Raw genomic sequence first — 19881 nt, 5'->3', positions numbered from 1 at the left:
CCAGACTTGCTTGTAAGTATACTGCTCTATCAAATTACTTTGGGAATGATAAGCTGTATCTCCAAGCTCTTTACAATACAGTTAAGTTTCAGAGAATACCTCTGTACCATAACTCCCCAGAAAAATCTCCTGTCTCTAATTTAATCATTCCCAAAAAAGAAAGTCCAAGTACAGGAGCCTTTGCCATACCATTAATACAAACTAATTAGGGCCTATCAGTTAAGCTGGCTTATGCTACTTCTCTAACTTTATTGCTGAAACAGTTTGAACTAGTACATGCTTTGACCAAATGTAGTAACTATATATATATTAAAAAAAAAAAAAGCTTTAAACAACCAAACTGCTGTATCAATTTGAAAGCACTAAAATTTATTTAAAACATAGTCATAAATTGGTAGAACTAAAGAGAGCTTAAAAGACATTTCATTGGGGCTGGCGATGTGGCTCACTTGGTTAATCCTCCACCTGTGGTGCCAACATCCCATATGGGCACTGGGTTCTAGTCCTGGTTGCTCCTCTTCCAGTCCAGCTCTCTGCTGTGGCCTGGGAGGGCAGTGGGGGATGGCCCAAGTGCTCGGGCCCCTGCACCCGCATGGGAGACCAGGAGGAAGCACCTGGCTTCTGGCTTCGGATTGGCGCAGCACGCCGGCTGTGGCGGCCACTTGGGGGGTGAACCAACGGAAGGAAGACCTTTCTCTCTGTCTCTCTCTCTAACTCTGCCTGTCAAATTAAAAAAAAAAAAAAAAAGACATTTCATTTTGCAGACAAGAAACCTAAGGAACTACTTTAAGCATATAGCATTTTTTGTTTGTTTGTTTCAAGAAGAGTATGCTTCTTTAACAAAAGTAGAAAAAAAAATTTGTAACTATGAGTACTGGTACTGGTCATATATCAACCAAATCATCAGTTCAAAAATGTAATTTGATTTACAATAGTATGAAAAACAATAACATTTAGGGATAAACACAATCAAGGAAATAGAGAACACTGAAAACTACAAAACACTGCTGAAAAAAATCATAAAAATAAATGAAAGGACATTCCCATGTTCATGGATAGCAAGACTTAATATCGTTAAGATGTCAATAGTAAGGATCTTGGGGGCCAGTGCTGTGGCGCAATGGGTTAAAGTCCTGGCCTGAAGTACTGGCATCCCATATGGGCGCCTAGTTCTAGTCCCACCTGCTCCTCTTCTGATCCAGCTCTCTGCTATGGTCTGGAAAAGCAGTAGAAGATGGCCCAAGTCCTTGGGCCCCTGCACCCATGTGGGAGACCAAGAAGCTCCTGGCTTTGGATCTGTGCGGCTCCAGCCGTTGTGGCCATCTGGGGAGTGAACCAGTGGATAGAAGACCTCTCTCTGTATCTCTACATCTCTCTATAACTTTGCCTTTCAAATAAATAAAAAATAAATATTTAAAAAGAAAACAGCAAGGATCCTGTGTTGTGGCACAGTAGGTTAAGCTACTGCCTGCAATGCTGTCATCCCATATGGCACCAGTTTGAGTCCTGGCTCCTCCACTTCTGATTCAGCTCCCTAACAGCCTGGGAAAAGTAGCAGAAGACAGCTCTGGTGTTGGTGCCCCTGCAAGCCAAGTGGAACACTCTGGTGAAGCTACTGGCTTCAGCCTGGCCAGCCCTGGTCATTGCGACCACCAAGGGAGTGAACCAGCAGATGAAACATAGATCTCCCTCCTCTCTCCCCCCACCCCATAACTCTTTCAAAATAAATAAATCTTTAAAAAAGAAAACTGTCATAGTACTCAAAGTAATCTTCAAGTTCAACAGAACCCCTATCAAAATCCCAATGGCTTTTTTTGCAGACACAGAAAAACTCATCCTTAAATTCATATATAATTTTAATGGACTTCAAATACCCAAAAGTTCTTGAAAATGAAGAATCAAGTCAAGGATCTCACGTTTCCTGATTTGAACACATACTATAAGATCACTGAGCAAAACAGTATGGCACTGGCATACAAATACATAGAACAATTAAATAAAGAGCACAGAAACACTCACATAGATGCCCAAATCATCTTCAAACAAAGATGCAAGATCACTCAAGGAGAAAACAGCAGTCTCTCCAATAAATGGTGCTGGGAAAACTGGACATCCACATGCAAGAGAATAAAACTGGACCCTTTTACCTTCCTCATAAATAAAATTAACTCAAAACAGTCTAAATACCCAAATATAAGACTGAACACCATGAAAATCACCGAAGAAAAATTAGGAAGGCTTCATGACAGATTTTACAATATCTTGATATAACAACAAAAGCAATAAAAGCAAAAATAGATAAATGGAACCATATCCAAAAAAGCCTTGTTCATCAAAAAACACAATTAACAAAAATGCAATCTGTAGAATGAGAAAATATTTGCAAATCATTTCTCTGATAATAGGTTAATATCCAGAATATATTAACTCCTACAACTTCAGAACAACCAAAAACAACCTGGAAGTGGGCACTGGTGAGGATGCCCATGTCCCACAATGGTGTGCTTGGGTTCAGTTCTGAGCTCTGATTTCCAGCTTCCTGGTAGTATGAACCCTTGAGGCAGTGACAGTGGCTCAAGAAGCTGGGTTCCTACCACCCACAAGGGAGTTCCAGACTGATGTCCGGCTCCTGGCTTCAACCCTGGCTCATCCCTAACCATTGTGGGCATTTAGGGAGTGAATTGGTGGAAAGAAATTTCTCTCTCTTCTTCTCAACAAAATTTAAATAAAAAATTAACTGCTAAAATCCAGACAAATGAATACACATGTCTGCAAAGAGAACAAATGGCTAACGTACATATGAAAATATGTTCAGCATCACTAATCATTAGAGAAATGCAAACCAAAACCACAAGGACATATCACTTCTCACCCTTTAAGATGGCCACTATTAAAAATAAACCACAGAAAATAACAAATGTTAGTGAGGTGCGCGGGAATTGAACTTGTACACCAAGGCAGGACTGTAAACTGGTATATCCACTATGGAAAACAGTTGCTAAAGAAGTTAATAGAATGACCATCCAAACCACAAATCCCACTTCTGGGCATATACTCAAATAACTCCAAAGCAGGGTCCTGAAGAGATATTCTCGGCACATCTTGACAGCATTATTTATAACAACTAAGAGGTGGAAGCAGTCCAAACATCCAAGGAAAGACGAACAAACAAAACGTGGTGCACCCATACAATGGAATATTATTCAGCCTTGAAAAAGGAAGGAAATCTTGTCACAGGCTACAATATGGATGAACCTTGAAGGCACTGCATGATGCAGAAAGCTGATAAAAAAGACAAATTCCGCATGCTCCTTGTTAGATGAGGTATCTAAGTAGTCAAATATACAGAAAACAGAAAGAGTTCTCAGGGCTGTGGGGGGGAGGGGGAGACATGCGGAGCTGTTTCATCTGTAGAGAAGCTCTAGTTTCCCAAGAGGAAAAACTTTAAGGAAAAAAAATGTTTATTGATTTGAAAGGCGGAAATAGAAATAAGGGGGGAGGAGAACAAGACGGGGGGGGGAGGAAGGAGGAGGTGGAGAGAGAGAGAGAGAGAATATATCTTCCATCTGCTGGTTCACTCCCGAAATGACCTCAACTGTAAGAGCCGGGTTGATCTGAAGGCAGGAGCCAGGAGTTTCTTCCTGGTCTCCAGTGTGGGTGCAGGGCCCAGACACCTGGGCCATCTTCCACTGCTTTCCCAGGCGCATGAGCAGGGAGCTGGATCGGAAGTGGAATAGCCAAGTCTCGAACCAGCACCAATGTGGGATGGTAGCACTGCAGGCAGACATGTAGCCTTCTATACCACAAGCCAGCTCCAAGAGGAAAAACTTTTAACATTAAATCTATGGCACAATTACATGAATACACCTAAAACCACGGAACTGTACAATTAAAATGGTAAGATGGTAAATTTTGTTTTTACCACAATTAAATTTTTTAAAATATGCATTCATTAGTTCACTCCCCACGACTACAAGGGCCAGTGCTGGGCCAAGACAAAGCCAGAAGCTTCTTCTGAGTCTCCCATGTGAGTGCAGGGGCCCAAATACTTGGGCCATTTTCCACTGCTTTTCAGGTGCATTAGCAGGGAGCTGGATCAGAAGTGAAGCAGCTGGGACTCAAACCAGTGCTTATTTGGGATTCCAGCATCACAGGTAGTGTTCAATCCATTACACAGCAACACCAGCCCCTAAATATTTTTAAATAATAAGTAAAGCAGATGTCACACTTACAACAGATCATGTCAAGGATCCTCTTGGATATTTGACAGTTTTTAGACCTCTGGCCAAGGTGTTGAATAAAATGAAGTGAATCAAGCACGCAGTAAGGCTTTCTAGAAACCTTCCATCTAGAATCTTAAAGTAATCACACGGGAATGAAAGAAAAACCGATTCAGTACTGCAGATGAAACTAATCGACACCTAATTCTAAAACACCCTCACAGGAAAGAACACAGCCCCAGAAATGAGTTTTCCTCTGGAGCTCCTGGGCCTCTAAGGGAAGCTGAAAGACTCCTTCCCTGTCAAAAACTACTACTAACTACTAACCCCTGATTATCCCCAGCGCCTCTTAGTCCGGGGCCGGCTTCTGACAACCTTCCACGTGTCTAAGCTAGCTCGTCACACCCATCTACGGGTAACGAGTATTCACATACAACCTTAGCTTAAATAATATAAGCAGAAGCTGGCGCCGCGGCTCACTAAGCTAATCCTCCGCCTTGCGGGGCTGGCACACCGGGTTCTAGTCCCAGTCAGGGCGCCGGATTCTGTCCCGGTTGCCCCTCTTCTACCAGCTCTCTGCTGTGGCCAGGGAGTGCAGTGGAGGATGGCCCAAGTGCTTGGGCCCTGCACCCCATGGGAGACCAGGAAAAGCACCTGGCTCCTGCTTTGGGATCAGCGCGGTGCACCGGCTGCAGCGCGCTGGCCGCGGCGGCCATTGGAGGGTGAACCAACGGCAAAGGAAGACCTTTCTCTCTGTCTCTCTCTCTCACTGTCCACTCTGCCTGTAAAATATATATATATAATATATATATAAAGCAGATAGCTAAATCACCAAGAACAAAGAGTCAGTAGCTTCCAACACCAAAGATCCATTTCCCTAATTATTCACTCATCAATTTCCTTGATTTCCTTTTAAGAACGTTCACTGGGGTGGGCATGTAGTGACAACAGTGGCTGGGATGCCCCCATCCCATATCACAGTGTTCGAGTTCAGATCCTGGCTCTGTTTCCATTCCAGTCTCCTGCTAATGCACATCCTGAAAAGTGATGGCTCAAGTACCTGGGTCCCAGCCTCCCACGTGGCAGACCCAGACTGAGTTCTGGGCTCCTGGCTTTGGTCTGGCCCAGTTCTTGCTGTTGGAGCATTTGGGAAGTATACTAGAAGATGGAAGATCTCTGTTTCTCTCTGCCTTTTACGTAAATTTTAAAAATAATCTTTTTTAAAAAAAATAATTTTCATGATCCAGAATGGCCTGTGATCTTTTCAATAGTTAACAAGTCAACAGAAAGTGATATGAAAGTTTGATTGTTTAAAAACAAAAAAGCACATTTCACTTAAACACTTAATACACTGGTTTTCCACAAACTGGCTTATCTCTTTCTTCCCCAGCTGGTACACAGCATAACAAAGCCTACTTCCGTAAGTACTCCTTGAGGACTATAGTTTGGCTCTAGGATCAGAGAGCTTGGGATGGGATCACAGTTCAACCACCTACCAACTCTGCTACTGTGCTTATTATTATGTAACCTATCAATGCTTCAGTTTCATGATCTGTAAACTGGGGTTTAGAAGGACCCGAAAATCTTAAAGTCACAGAGCAGGACTAGTGCTGAGGTGTAAAAGGTTAAGTCTCTGCCTGCAGTGCCAGCATCCCATATGGGCGCCAGTTCCACTTCCAGTCCAGTTCTCTGCTAACATGCAGGGTAAAGCAGTGGAGGATGGCCCAAGTGCTTGTGGCCCTGCACCATATGAGAGACCTGGAGGAAGCCCCTGGCTCCTGGATTTGGAATGGCCCAACTCTGGCAGTTACACCATTTGGAGAGTGACCCAGTGGATGGATGTTATCTCTATCTATCTTTCTCTCTCTCTCTCCCCCCCCTCTTTACTTCTGTCTTTCAAATAATAAATCTATACAAAAACCAAAAAGTCACAGTTATGTTTAGCTAAGTGAACAGAATTCATTTAGTTTACAAGGGAAAGCAACATGTGGGAAAGAAAAAAGTGCTGTCAGCCAATGTCCTTTTACAGTACAATTCCTAACGACCCTGCACCTGCGAGTTCTCCCTGTACTCTTGAAGCTCAACCCACATCTCAGGTACGAAAAGGGGAGGATGAGATCACTTTAAGCAAACCTTCATTCAAAACGGAACACCTGCTATGAAACGTGGCGGATGGAGACAGTCCTGCCCTCGAGTAACTGCAGCAGTCTAAGTGAAGAAGACACTCGGGAAATCGTTTAGCTGAACACGGAGTACGCAAGCCTCAAAACGCATGGTGATGAGTACCAACGACACCGCAAATCCAGAGGGGTGCACATGGACGCGACAGCCTACTGCAGTACCTTAGGCTGCAGGCTGGAACGTGAGGACTGTACAACAGCTGACCAAGAAGAGGTGTAACAGGATCTGACACCACTTAGTTAAGGTCAAAAATGAGTTTGGGTGGGGGGCAGGCATTCCGCAAAGTGGTTAAGATACCACTTGAGGGGCCAGTGCTATGGCACAGTGGGTTAACGCCCTGGCCTGAAGTGCCAGCATCCCATATGGGCGCCAGTTCTAGTCCCGGCTGCTCCTCTTCCAATCCAGCTCTCTACAATGGCCTGGGAAAGCAGTGGAGGATGGCCCAAGTCCTTGGGCCCCTGCACCCATGTGGGAGACCCGGAAGAAGCTCCTGGCTCCTGGCTTCAGATTGGCGCAACTCCAGCCATTGTGGCCATCTGGGGAGTGAACCACAGGATGGAAGTCCTCTCTCTCTGTCTCTACCTCTTCCTGTAACTCTGTTTCAAAAAAAAAAAAAAAAAAAAAGATACCACTTGAAACACCCTTATCGCAGGTGTCTGGGTTTGCGTCCCATGTCCCCTCTCAATCCCAGCTCCCTAATCATGTGCAACCTGGGCTGCAGCAAGTGATGCTCAAGCACTGGGTCCCTGCCACCCAGTGTGGGAGATCGAACTGCGTTCTCAGCTCTGGCTTTGGCCTGGTTCAGCCGTGGCTGTGGCAGACTTGGGAGGAGTGAACCCGTATATAGGAACCAATATACTTCTCTTTGTCTGCCTCTCAAATAAATTAAAAAAAAAAAATTTTTTTTTGATGGTCCAATGTGACAAGGAGAACAATCATGACAATAATAAAACACTGGAAAACCAGAGGTGGCACAAGGCAATTCTGCCCTGGAAATGTGCAGTGTGCCAGTGGCAAGACACACAGATGAAGGAAGACATCCAATGGGCAAGTGGAGAGTAGTAATTGACAGCCAGGGCACAAAGACAACCAAGGAACACAGAGAATATCTAAAATATCAAGCACCCAGCAAAGATGTTTTCCCGGCCGGCGCCGCGGCTCACTAGGCTAATCCTCCACCTAGCGGCGCCGGCACACCGGGTTCTAGTCCCGGTCGGGGCAGCGGATTCTGTCCCGGTTGCCCCTCTTCCAGGCCAGCTCTCTGCTGTGGCCAGGGAGTGCAGTGGAGGATGGCCCAAGTGCTTGGGCCCTGCACCCCATGGGAGACCAGGAAAAGCACCTGGCTCCTGGCTCCTGCCATCGGATCAGCGCGGTGCGCCGGTAGCAGCGCGCTGGCCGCGGCGGCCATTGGAGGGAGAACCAACGGCAAAGGAAGACCTTTCTCTCTGTCTCTCACTGTCCACTCTGCCTGTCAAAAAATTAAAAAAAAAAAAAAAAAAAAAAAAAAAGATGTTTTCCCGAAAGCAGTTTGGCTTATCACTACACTGGTTTATAAAACAACACAAAACAAAATCAGATAATTTTACATCTACCCCTAGGTGCCTATGAGGATCCTTCCTAAATGTTATAAAGGAAAATAGCTTCTAGCAAGAAGAGAGGACACAGATTTTCCAACTACAGCATTCCAAAACAGCAAACAGCTTGTGGCAAAAAGTAAGCAACCAAAGCTCATTACTCAAGCACCTAGGAAGGAATATTCTATTTACTAGGCCCTAAATTAAAAGGTAGCTGCTCCACCACCATTCAAAGGGCTAAAACATCTCACTCTGAGGCGGGCATTGTGGTGGGTTAAGCCATCTGCCAGTGCCTGCCTGCACACCATTATCAGCATCCCACATGGGCACAGGTTCGAGTCCTGGCTGCTCCACTTCCAATCCAGCTCCCTGCTAATGGCCTGAGAAAGCAGTGGAAGATGACCCAAGTGTTTGGTTCCCTGCACCCACATGGGAGTTACAGAAGAGGTTCCCGGTTCCTGGCCTTGCCCCAGCAGTTGTGGCTATTTAGGGAGTGAATCAGTGGATATAAGATCTCTCTAATCTTTCAAATAAATAAATAAATCTTTAAAAAAAAAAAAAAAAACCTCATTCTTAAGAAAATCACTTTAAAAATTATTTTTACATTTTAAATTAACAATTTAAGAAGAAATAAACACCACTCCTGATCAACTCCACCACCCTTGGACAAATCATTAATAGGTTTTTACATCTTCTCTTCCAGCCTTTGGTATTAAGCACTTTGAACATACACTTTGTAGAGAAAATACTTTTGCACCATCCTACATGTAAGTCACAAATACGGCTTAGACAAAAATTTGTGCATGAAACTATAAGATACTGGCCAAAAAAAAAAAAAAAACCAACAAAAAACAAAAGGAAAGTCCTCCTAAAGACCTCCTAAAGATAAATTTAATTGTCATTAATCACCAACTGAGTCTTAAATTGTCATGGAATCAGATTCCTGAAAATTTGTCCAAGTTTATATTCACTAGATATATAAACTGTAGCTTCTCCTTGATAATAAATTTAAAAGGTACCACAGCTTCCAAAAGCACATTTCACATTGAAACTATATTATATGATACCTTTTTAATAATTTGACTATAAAAATTTTAAATATATGCATATGCATTTTCATTACATGTTTAATATATTTTCACTATATACACACTATTCCGCCACTCAATATCTTATCCTCAAGAAGAATCCTGACACTACTTCAGAATAAGTTATTTATCTGTAGTAATTATAGCTACTGCTGGCAACTCTTTCAAAGTCCTTATAAACTTCAAGGCCTAGCCAAAACAGTCTCAAAGGTCTCTTTCCTCTGGCCTAGTGATAGATAACACACCCACAGAGATCAGTTAAGACAGAAGTTAAGATAAAGAAAGGTTAAGCCATATAGGATGTTAAGGCAAGGAATGGCTCATGTCTGACTCAACAAAGTTCACACCTAGCCCAAACGTGGAAAAACTGAGTTAGGTAATACGGCTTTTTCTGCGGTTTTTCTTTAGGGAACAGTGAGTTCGATACTGTTTTGAAGATTTTCTGGTGAAACTCTAGGGCAACGCAAGAAAAATATATGAACACACAAAATACTCACAGAACCATCATTAAAACTACAGGTAAATCTTTGAAAATTTCAACTAGTTTACACCATCTAAACAGAACCTCCCCCCCCCCCCCCCCAAAATAAAAAACCCTCAGGGTGTAAGTGAACAAACTCAAACTGAACTGGGCAGATCTTCAGAAATCTGTCCAGACCTGCTGAAAACACACACCAGCACTCTTTAGGTGCAAATGATGCATTGTACGGCATTAGACACCACTATCATGTAAGAAAATCAGCTGCATTTCCCCTACTTACTCAAAATAAAAACCACACTTCAATTTGATCAGCACGCAAGCTGAAGCACAGGCCACTCCTGGAGATTCCTTCAGGAGTTCTGATTGGAACCAGATCTGTCTCTGACGGGCAGAGGCCTGGGTTCTGTACTGGTGTCATCACCATCCATATCTTGAATCATGACTTGGTGCATACACAACGTTCATGCAGATACAGCACGGGCCACAAAGGTTCTGCGATTCGGCCGGGACCACGGGCTGATTCAACCACTTCTTTTCAAACTGAACACCCTGGCAGCTCTTCTCGCCAAGCCCTTCCACATTCATGGGCATGAGAGCACTAAAACTTATAAACCAAGCACACGGGAAATTAGTAAATACCTTCCAGGCTGACAGTTCTTAAACATGAGGTCTGTTTACTTAACTGTACCCAGAGAATTATCATATAAGATGGCTGTTGGAAAAATAAGCAGCAGTAAGATAGCACAAACTGAATATTTTACTAGACTCAATCATTATCATTTCCCTGTGCTAATGGCCCAGGAAGTCATTCACTCAGACAATGGTTAAGTGCCTACTGTGTGTCTGGCACAGTGCGAGGCAAGCAAAGGAACAGAACAGCAAGGACACAATACCTGCCGAGGCCTACCTGAAGCTCAAAGAAACAAGCCCATTACATTCTCTGCATTATTTGGGACTTACTGGACACCCACCACTAGCCAAAACACTGCGTGCCATGGCCACACAGAGAACATTCAACCAACTGCAGATCCACAACCAACTATGAACCACACATGCCCAGAAAAGCGGCAAGGTTTTATTCTGAAAATGACTTTCTGTCAATCAGTCCTTTCTATAGCAATGGCAATTCTGTGAATAATTTCCACCTGCGGTAACCCAGACTCAGGTGAGTGCGCCTTAAAAAAGACACTGCAATGCTTTGAACAAAAACAAAAAAAGGAAAGAAACTGAAGCATGTTTACATTTTAACATGAACCTGGTTTGCATTTAGTAACAATGAAAAGTGACTTTCCCTATGAAATCAAGCATCAACTCTAACTTGGCAGGAAATTATAGAGGTAATTTACCAACAAGTTCTGCCTTTTTTTTTTTTTTAAAAGACTCTTCACTTTCAGTGAATTCTTCGGGAAGGCTCTCAGACCACTCACATTTCTCCCCACGAAATCACACAGATTTGGTCTTCAATATTACTAAATAATTTCTGACCCTGTCAAGATACTAGATACTACAGTTTTAAAAACACTGCCAGCTCTGAACTTTAAGTAACATACAAAGCTTTGCAAGCTAGCAACTTGATATCTGTTCTCAAAATCTTTCACATCAAAGTTAAAGGCGCTGAACTACAGACCTTCAAATAAATAAGAAACGGAAACACGTTTGCATAGTGTACGAGAAAGTTGAATGGGATTGCAGTGGGAGCTAACGAATCATCCCCTAAACAATCATCAATACTACAAAGCGATCGGGAGGAAGCCAAGGAAACAGAATTCCCCTCCAAGAAACGCTTGAGCAAATTCAAAGTAAAATTTCAAAAGCTGTGTTTGGAGCCTTCCCACGGGTCTCGGCTATTCTTACAACGACATTTTAAAGGGAGAGCTAGCTGCACGCCGTTATGAAAACGGCCCCTAACAAAAGAGAAGGGTCCCAAAATCTACCTATCAGCACCAAACGTGCCCCTCCTGCAGAGCGAGCCGACTCGGGAAGTTTTGAAACGGCACTGACAGGACACCGGGGAAGAGACGAGACGGAATCCCGGGGCGCCCGCGCGGCGGAGACCGCCAGTCGGCACCCCACGCGCGAGATCTCGGCTCCGCACCGGGCTCGACCCAGCAACTTCCCGCCGCAGCCCCGCGGCGGCGGCGGCCTCCGCCACGACGCGGTGACAGCCCGGCCGCGCCGCGGGGCCCGGGATGCCGGCCGCCCGACACCCACCTTCCTTCTCGGCCCGCGCCGCCGCCACGACCAGGCTCATCACCAGGTGCAGCGCTCCCAAGAAGCCGGCGGCCGCGCTCCGAGGACTCCCGCTGCGGCCGGCCGCGGGCTCCAGCCCGGCCCCGGCGGACGCGGAGGCGGCGGCGGCGGCTCCTGCTGCTCCTTCTCCCGCCCGCTTCCCCATCCCTGCCGGCCCGGGGCCGCCGCGCTCGACGTCCGGCGCGGCCCTTCTCGGCGAGGCTGCGGCGCGGGAGCCGTGGTCCGGGTTCTAGCTGCGGTGCCGGAGGCGAGAGCTGTTCCGGGGCCCAGGGCTCGGGCTCCTAGCGTGGGACCAGGTCCGTGCGTGCGTGTGAGCGAGAGTGTCAGTCACGGCCGCGGCCTCAGCATCGCCTACGAGAAGCCGGAGCAGAGAGGCCGCGGGTCAAGCACGGCGGGCGGCCATACTGGAAACGGGCACGGGCCGCGGGGCCTCGGGCGCTGGCCTGCGAGGGGCGGGGACGCGGCGGGGCACCGCCCCCGCCGTGCCGACACCTGGGCGGCCCGCCGGTCAGTCTGCCCGCCCTGGCGTTCGCAGGCCTCGGCTCCTCGCCGTGCTCGTGGGGGCCCGCGGCTTCACTGACCAGCCGGGACCGATACAGCAAACCCCAGCGCGCCACCGCTGCCCCGATGGAGGGGAGGAGGGAGGCCGGCTCGACCCGGCTGCCAGGACTTATGATGGCCGCTCGCGCTTCCCGGAGGCAGTGACGGCGATCACGTGGGGACGGGGCAGCCACGCCGCGCAGCCGCTGTGGTGGAGGGCGGGCGGGGCGCGCCGGGAGGGGACAGCCCTCATTCTATACTGCAATGCAAGAGCCTTCCCCAAATCTGAATGGTCATCCAGACGCGGAAAATCCTTTCCGGTGGCTCCAGGTCGCTCCCGGCCTCGCGGCTGCTTTGGTGTCGAGAATACCCCGGGGCTGCTTCAGCTCCTGGTGTGTGTGTGTGTGTAGGGGGGTGTTTCGAGAACCGGGCGCGTTCTGTTCATCTGTGTGTCCCCTTGAAATGTTGTGCCCGGCGGATCTTGAGGGACCCCTCGTGCCTTTGGCGGCGGCTGCTCACGCCTCATTGATGCCCCTTGTAGCTCAGGTGTTGCGAGTCTAATTTAACCTTTGTGAGGGGGTCCCTCTTCCCTCATCTTAGTAACTTCCCCCAATTCCATGGCCAAGTCGTTTTACTTGACTCGGGACTGTTTGTTGAGGGAGCCGGTATATTTTTTAAGACCAGTCCTGTCCATAATGCACCTTCAAAACAAACTAGAGGAGCCGGCGCTGTGGCGTAGCGGGTAAAGCCCCGGCCTGCAGTGCCAGCATCCCAGATGGGCACCGGTTCGAATCTTGGCTGCTCCTCTTCCCATCCAGCTCTCTGCTATGGCCTGGGAAAGCAGTGGAAGATGGCCCAAGTCCTTGGGCCCCTGCACCCACGTGGGAGACCTGGAAGAAGCTCCTGGCTCTTGGTTTCAGATTGGCGCAGCTCTGGCCGTTTTGGCCATCTAGGGAGTGAACCAGTGGATGAAAGCTCTCTCTCTCTCTTTCTCTTTCTCTCTTTCTGTAACTGACTTTCAAATAAATAAATAAATCTTTTTAAAAAAAAATACATAGGAAATTACGATTTCCAAAAGGCACAGAAGAAACAACAAAGTGCTACCCCACGTGTAGTCTTTGTCAAGCAAGCACTTAAATGATACATGTGAAAATTGCCCTTACCCTAATGATTTTTAAAGGCACTTTTATTTTTCCTGAATGTTAGTGCTAAAATTGGGTCATCAGATGTTGTCCTTGATGTAAAGAAACAGGAATAAGTGTTACTTGTAAATTGACTGTTGGTATGCACCTAGGGCAAGAGATTTCGGGAAAGCATAACTTGGGGAAGAAATCAAGGCCACAGATAAGTAACTGAGTGCTTTAGCTGGGTCAAAACAGCCTCCGGGTGCTGGAGTCGGTAGCCCTGCCCCCATTGCCAGGTTCGGGGCAAACCAGTGTCTCCAACTTTGCAACGCACAGGTCGACTTACACAGGAATCAACCACATCCCTGATTAGCCTAAGGCTGAAGAACCCCATGGGAAATAACTTGCATATGTCTATAATTGGAGCTTAAGACATATGCAGACATGTTTGATCGGAGGTCAATTGCCCATGAAGCTAATGAGGCTTAAGCTGCCGGGGCCCTGGCTTGCACAAGCTCCTCCCAAGGCCCTGCATCTAATTGTGTGTTTATCTATCAAGCTTGTATGCTTGTTCTTAAAGGAGCCCTCCAAATAGTGGGTAAGCTTTTAAGATACATCCTATCGGAACCCTCCGCTATGCCTCATGGGCATTGGAAGCAAGAGGGGTAATGATGTTAGTGTCTTCCCAGGAAAGGACCATGAGATCATTGAGGGTATAGTAGTAAAACAAGAAGGCTTGCTAGGCAGCTTGGGAAGCTGGGTGTTGGAGAGCACCTGGAACTGAGCCACCATCACCGGTCTATCCCCCCTCCCTTAACCTCCATGAGCTCTGGGAAGGAGAGAGCTGAGTTAAAACTGAAGGAACTGTCACGTCAAGGACCCTTCTGCTTCTCTGATAGTGGTTAATTTCCCATCTCCCCTTTTGGAAATGAGAAAGACCCGGTCATTGAGCAGGTGGAGGCTAATTAGCTGGCAAAGTCAGAGAAAACCTGCTAAACGAGTGGTTCTCAAGGTCTCATCCCCAGACCAGCAGCAGCCTCACCTGGGAACTTGTTAGAAATGCAGATCAGCAGGCCACACCCCAGACCCATGGAATCAGAACCTCTTAAGTGGAGGTCCGGCATTCTGCGTGATGATGAAACACACTCAAGATTATAAAGACTTTTAACTTTTACATCAAATTTAGAATGCTGGAGGGACCAACGCTGTGGTGAAGCGGGTTAACGCCCTGGCCTGAAGCGCCGGCATCCATATGGGCACCAGTTCGAGACCCGGCTACTCTACTTCTGATCCAGCTCTCTGCAGTGGCCTGGGAAAAGCAGTAGAAGATGGCCCAAGTCCTTGGGCACCTGCAGCCATGTGGGAGACCCAGAAGAAGCTCCTGGCTCCTGGCTTCGGATCGGCGCAGCTCCAGCCGTCGCGGCCATCTGGGTAGTGAACCAGTGGATGGAAGACCTTTCTGTCTTTGCCTCTCTGTCTTTACCTCTCTATAACTCTATCAAATAAATAAAATAAATCTTAAAAAGAGAGAAAGAGAGAATGCTGGAACTCTAAAAGCTCCATGCAGAATCTGAATTAGAATTTATTTTGGTGTGAAAGTTTTGAAATCCGTGCAGTTTTTTCATAATGTGCATTGCTCATGAGCTTTTTGAGACCCCACACATTACAAGGAGCTACAAGCTTTAGTGACTGCTCATTCTCTGTTCATTTTGTTCTCTACCCAGGTTAGTACATTACAACTGAGGGCAGAGTTACAGGGGACTCAAACACATTTGGGCTTAAATCCCATCTTGCCTTTAGTAGCTGCATGATGCTAGGCAAATTACTCACCTTTTCTGGCCTCTGTTTCCTTCTCTGTAAAATGAGGATTATAATAACTCTCTACTAAATTTGGAGAGATTTAGCAAGATAGGTATGTGAAGCATACATGTAGAATAGTGTCTGGCCCATGGTAGGAGATTGTCGAGAGTAGCTACTAATTAGTACCTGTTTTTCTCAAAACATCCTCTTTGGTGCAGTGAAAGTTTCAAAGCTCAGTAATCCATTTATAGCCCCCACTTCATTCCATGATTATTTGAGGCAGCTTACAAGAATACTTTCAGGGTTGGCGCCGTGGCTCACTTGGCTAATCCTCTGCCTGCAGCGCTGGCATCTCATATGGGTCCTGGGTTCTAATCCTGGTTGCTCCTCTTCCAGCCTGGGAAGGCAGTGGAGGATGGCCCAAGTGCTTGGGCTCTGCACCCGCATGGGAGACCAGCAAGAAGCCCCTGGTTCTTGGCTATGGATCAGCGCAGCACCAGCCATGACGGCCGTTTGGGAAGTGAACCAACGAAAGGAAGACCTTTCTCTTTCTCTCTCTCTCTCTCTCTCTCTCTCTCTCTCTCTCTCTCTCTCACTGTCTATAAATTCTACCTGTGGGGAGCAACTCGGACTAGACTGTTACTGGAATTAAGACTTATTCTATGCATCTGCTCTCCCACAATATGGCGCTGAGAAGGGAGAAACAGCTTCTACACAGCTGCCTCCAGTTCAACCAATAAACAGCAGGACCTGCTCCTGATTGGAGGAGAGCAGCGTACTCGGCGTGTGGGTAGCAGAGTTGGGATTGGTGGAAGAGGACTATAAAGGAGGAGAGAGACAACATGCACCAGGAACATCTAAGGGGAACACCTGTGCAGCCCCCGAGAGAGCCGGCCGGCGGTGTGCCGCCCCCCCCCGCGGAAGTGGGGAATGTGGCAGGGGGAACCGCCCTTCCACGGAGGTGGAAGGGACGGTAGCCAACCCGGGAAGAACCAGCAGCAAACCCGGGGAGGGCCGAGCAGACGAAAGAACAGCGCAGGGTCCTGTGTCGTTCCTCCACGAAGACGGGGAGTGACACTACCTGTCAAATTAAAAAAAAAAAATACTTTCATTGTACTAAATACACCTACATGAATTGAAATCTGGAACCAGGAGGGGAAAACACCACTGGAGTTTCTGGAGCTCTAGGTCACTGACTCCTTAGGGGAATACATGTGGTCTCATGTGTTTCAATGACATCCATATACTTGAGCAAGTCCCAGAGCTATGTCACCAGCCAGTCCTCACAGCCCCTATTGCTGTTCCCACTCACATGTCTAATAGACTTCTTCAACTCACATGCACTCCTAATCTTCCCCCAAAACCTGCTTCACCCACAGCCTTTCCAGTTTCCAGGGTAGCTCCTATCATCCAGTTGCACAGGCAAAATCCTGGGAGTCATTCTCTACTCATCTCCGGATAGATCCAGAATCTAACTGCTTCTCACTACCCAACATACAATGCTGTACTCTGCTATGGATGAGCCCTGTCATCAGCTGCCTGGATGTTTGCAAGAGCTCCCTAAATGCTTTTCCTTGTTTCTATGTGTAAAAGGAAAATTTTCCACATAGATCACCTGCTGAGTAGATATGAAAATGGAATGCTGTGTTGTACTACACCTGGTTCTAGCCAACTGAAGCTGATAAAGGCTGGTGAACTCTGAGTGACCCATATGAACAGACTCTTACTAGACCTAACTGAAGATTTGTTCCTATCGGGTGAACAAAGGGACTTGTTTTATCAGCACTATTCTCTCTTGTACAGAGCACTTGATTTCAGTCCACCATTAGCACATCCACCGCAACCCCTGATTCCTCTTCTTAACACTTAACCCTGACTTTTCCTGATTCATGAATTACTCGGTGCACCTTTTTTTTAAAAAAAGATTTTTATTTATCTATTTGACAGGCAGAGTTACAGACAGTGAGAGAGAGACACAGAGAGAAAGGTCTTCCTTCTGTTGGTTCACTACCCAAATGGCCGCAACGGCCAGCGCTGCGCCAATCTGAAGCCAGGAGCCAGGTGCTTCCTCCTGGTCTCCCATGGGGTGCAGGGCCCAAGCACTTGGGTCATCCCCCACTGCCTTCCCAGGCCACAGCAGACAGCTGGACTGGAAGAGGAGCAACCGGGACTAGAACCCGGCACTCATATGGGATGCTGGTGCCACAGGCGGAGGATTAACCAAGTGAGCCACAGTGCCAGCCCCTCAGTGCACCCTTTCACTGATGATTTTCTGTGTCTGGTAAACATGTAAACTTAGCTTGTGTCCTGTTTCATTTTGGTGGTCTTTGCTTTTTATTTTCATATAAATTTGCACCTTTAAGGTCTACTGTCAACCCATCAAGCAGAATAACCCACTCAGTGGAATGGAAGCTATCTCACATCCCTCCTGCAGTTACTCCCATCTCAGAATTAAAACTGGGGCACGTACGATGTCCCCCAGTGCGCTATGCCATCTGCAGCACTGTCGCCTTTGCTTTCCATGCCTGCTTCCCTCCTCCAGCTCTGTGCCAGCCAATCTGACCACTGTTTTTGGTCCTGAAGCACCTCCAGGGATGCCCCTGCAGGGCCTGTGTCCTGGGTCTTCCCTCTGCCCGAGCACTTTCTCCCCAGTCCTGGGCTCCACCCTTCCAACCTTCACCACCCGCTCCTCCGCTCCTGTTCCCTTCAGTGTTGGCTTAGGTATCACCTTCTTGGTGGTATCCTGATCACCATTGTTAATACTGCAGCTTAATACAAGAGTACTCCCAAAAGTTAGTGGAAAAATGAAATGAAAACCAATTTATTCTGCACCCAGCAATGAGCCAGGCAAAGACTCCTGAGTCTGGTGGGGAGAACAGACAGGGGGCTGGGTGCTCAGGACTGTGGGAGGCTTGTGTGTTAGGACTGTGAAAACACTGAGGTTGCATGGGAAGACTCAGGGTATGGCTGGGACTTTGGGCACTCACTGTGGGAGGCTCCACACCATCAGGGCTCTCTGGTTACCTGGTGAGGGACATTGTTGGGGAATCAGCTTACACTGAGGACTGCACAGAATTTTTGTGTGGTCCTTGGGGCAGAGCAGACTAGTAATATACTCTCTGAGGCTATCACCTAGGCACTGGGCTCCTTTGAGGACAGCTCAGCTGAGTCTATGCCAACAGACAAGAAGAAACCTCCGCTCTGACAAAAAAAAATTTACTGTGACAAACCTGGGTGTGTCACCTCAGCCATGCTCTCCACCCTGGAGCACAGAACAGAGAGCTCCCTAGCTACACCCACCACATACCTCTAGGTATTCCCTGAAAGCAGACACTCCACTAATCCAGTCAGATGTAGTCCAAAGATAAATGCTGCCACAGCAAAAAAAAAAAAAAAAGAGGAAACCAACAAGTATCTCCACAAATGTCAAATAACAAATGCACAAATTCAAGAAACAAGAATAAGGAAGACAACATGACACCCCCAAAAGAACACAACACCTCAATACTATATTGTGAAGATTATGAGACTGAAGAAATGCCAGAAATGGAATTCAAAACATTGATCATAGGATCACTTAGAAATAATCAAGCAAATGCATGAACTAATGAAATTCATACATGACATGAAAGAAATTTCTCCCATGAAATCAATATCTTAAAGAGAAATCAAAATGAAATCTTGGAAATAAAGAATTCAGTAGAACAAATAAAAATATAGTGGCGGGCTGGCGCTGTGATGTTGGGGGTAAAGCCACTGCCTGCAGTGCCAGCATCCCATATGGGCAGCTGCTTCATTTCCAAGCAGTCCCAGCTGCTTCATTTCCAATCCAGCTCTCTGCTGTGGCCTAGGAAAGCAGTAGAAGATGGCCTAAGTCCTTGCGCCTCTGCTCCCATGTGGGAGACCTGGAGGAAGCTCCTGGCTCCTGCCTTCGGATTGGTGCAGCTCTGACCATTGCGGTCCAATTGGGGAGTGAACCAACAAATGGAAGACCTCTCTCTCTCTCTGTCTCTCCTCTCTCTGTGTAACTGACATTCAAATAAATAAATATAACTTTGAAAAAATATATACTGGAAAGCCTTAGCAACAGAATCAGTGAAGCAGAAGAAAGAATATCTGACTTACAACTTATATAGTCAGACCAAACACAAGCAGAAGAAATTAGAAAACTAAACACTGTTGGGAATCTACAGGATACTATCAAATGACCCAACACACGGGTTCTAGGAGTTCCTGAAACCATGGAAAGATGAGGAGGATTAGAAGGCCTTTTTGGCCGGTGCCGCAGCTCAATAGGCTAATCCTCCACCTGCGGCACTGGCGCCCTGGGTCCCAGTCGGGGCCCCAGATTCTGTCCCAGTTGCCCCTCTTCCAGTCCAGCTCTCTGCTGTGGCCCGGGAGTGCAGTGGAGGATGGCCCAAGTGCTTGGACCCTGCACCCGCATGGGAGACCAGAAGGAAGCACCTGGCTCCTGCCTTCAGATCGGCATGGTGTGCTGGCCACAGCGGCCATTGCAGGGTGAACCAACGGTAAAGGAAGACCTTTCTCTATTTCTCTCTCTCACTGTCCACTCTACCTGTCAAAAAAAAAAAAAAAAAAAGAAGAAGAAGGCCTTTTTAGTGA

The 19881-nt window shown here is 47.0% G+C and overlaps 1 protein-coding gene and 1 long non-coding RNA gene across 4 annotated transcripts in view; one reads left to right on the top strand and one right to left on the bottom strand.

The window, feature by feature from the left end:
- TMEM131 (transmembrane protein 131) overlaps positions 1 to 12206 on the bottom strand; it is a 169090-nt gene extending 156884 nt beyond the window's left edge. For 2 of the 3 annotated variants that reach the window (XM_002710001.5, XM_051835664.2), the window contains exon 1: positions 11756 to 12087. In XM_002710001.5, the coding sequence (XP_002710047.2) occupies positions 11756 to 11939 (184 nt within the window). In that variant the 5' untranslated portion in view covers positions 11940 to 12087. Of the gene's footprint in view, positions 1 to 11755 lie in introns of all 3 variants that reach the window. The other variant, XM_017339810.3, reaches the window with a different exon arrangement.
- A 337-nt stretch (positions 12207 to 12543) lies between these two features.
- LOC138848554 (uncharacterized) lies at positions 12544 to 14991 on the top strand. The gene is made up of 2 exons (XR_011386478.1): positions 12544 to 12726; positions 14645 to 14991. It is a non-coding gene; the product is annotated as an uncharacterized lncRNA (long non-coding RNA).
- Positions 14992 to 19881: the final 4890 nt, after the last annotated feature.

Source organism: Oryctolagus cuniculus, chromosome 2, assembly GCF_964237555.1.
Source record: "Oryctolagus cuniculus chromosome 2, mOryCun1.1, whole genome shotgun sequence".
In the NCBI taxonomy this organism is placed as follows: Eukaryota; Metazoa; Chordata; class Mammalia; order Lagomorpha; family Leporidae; genus Oryctolagus; species Oryctolagus cuniculus.
Note: the sequence above shows the minus strand (reverse complement) of the source record. Positions and strands in the feature narration are given on the sequence as shown.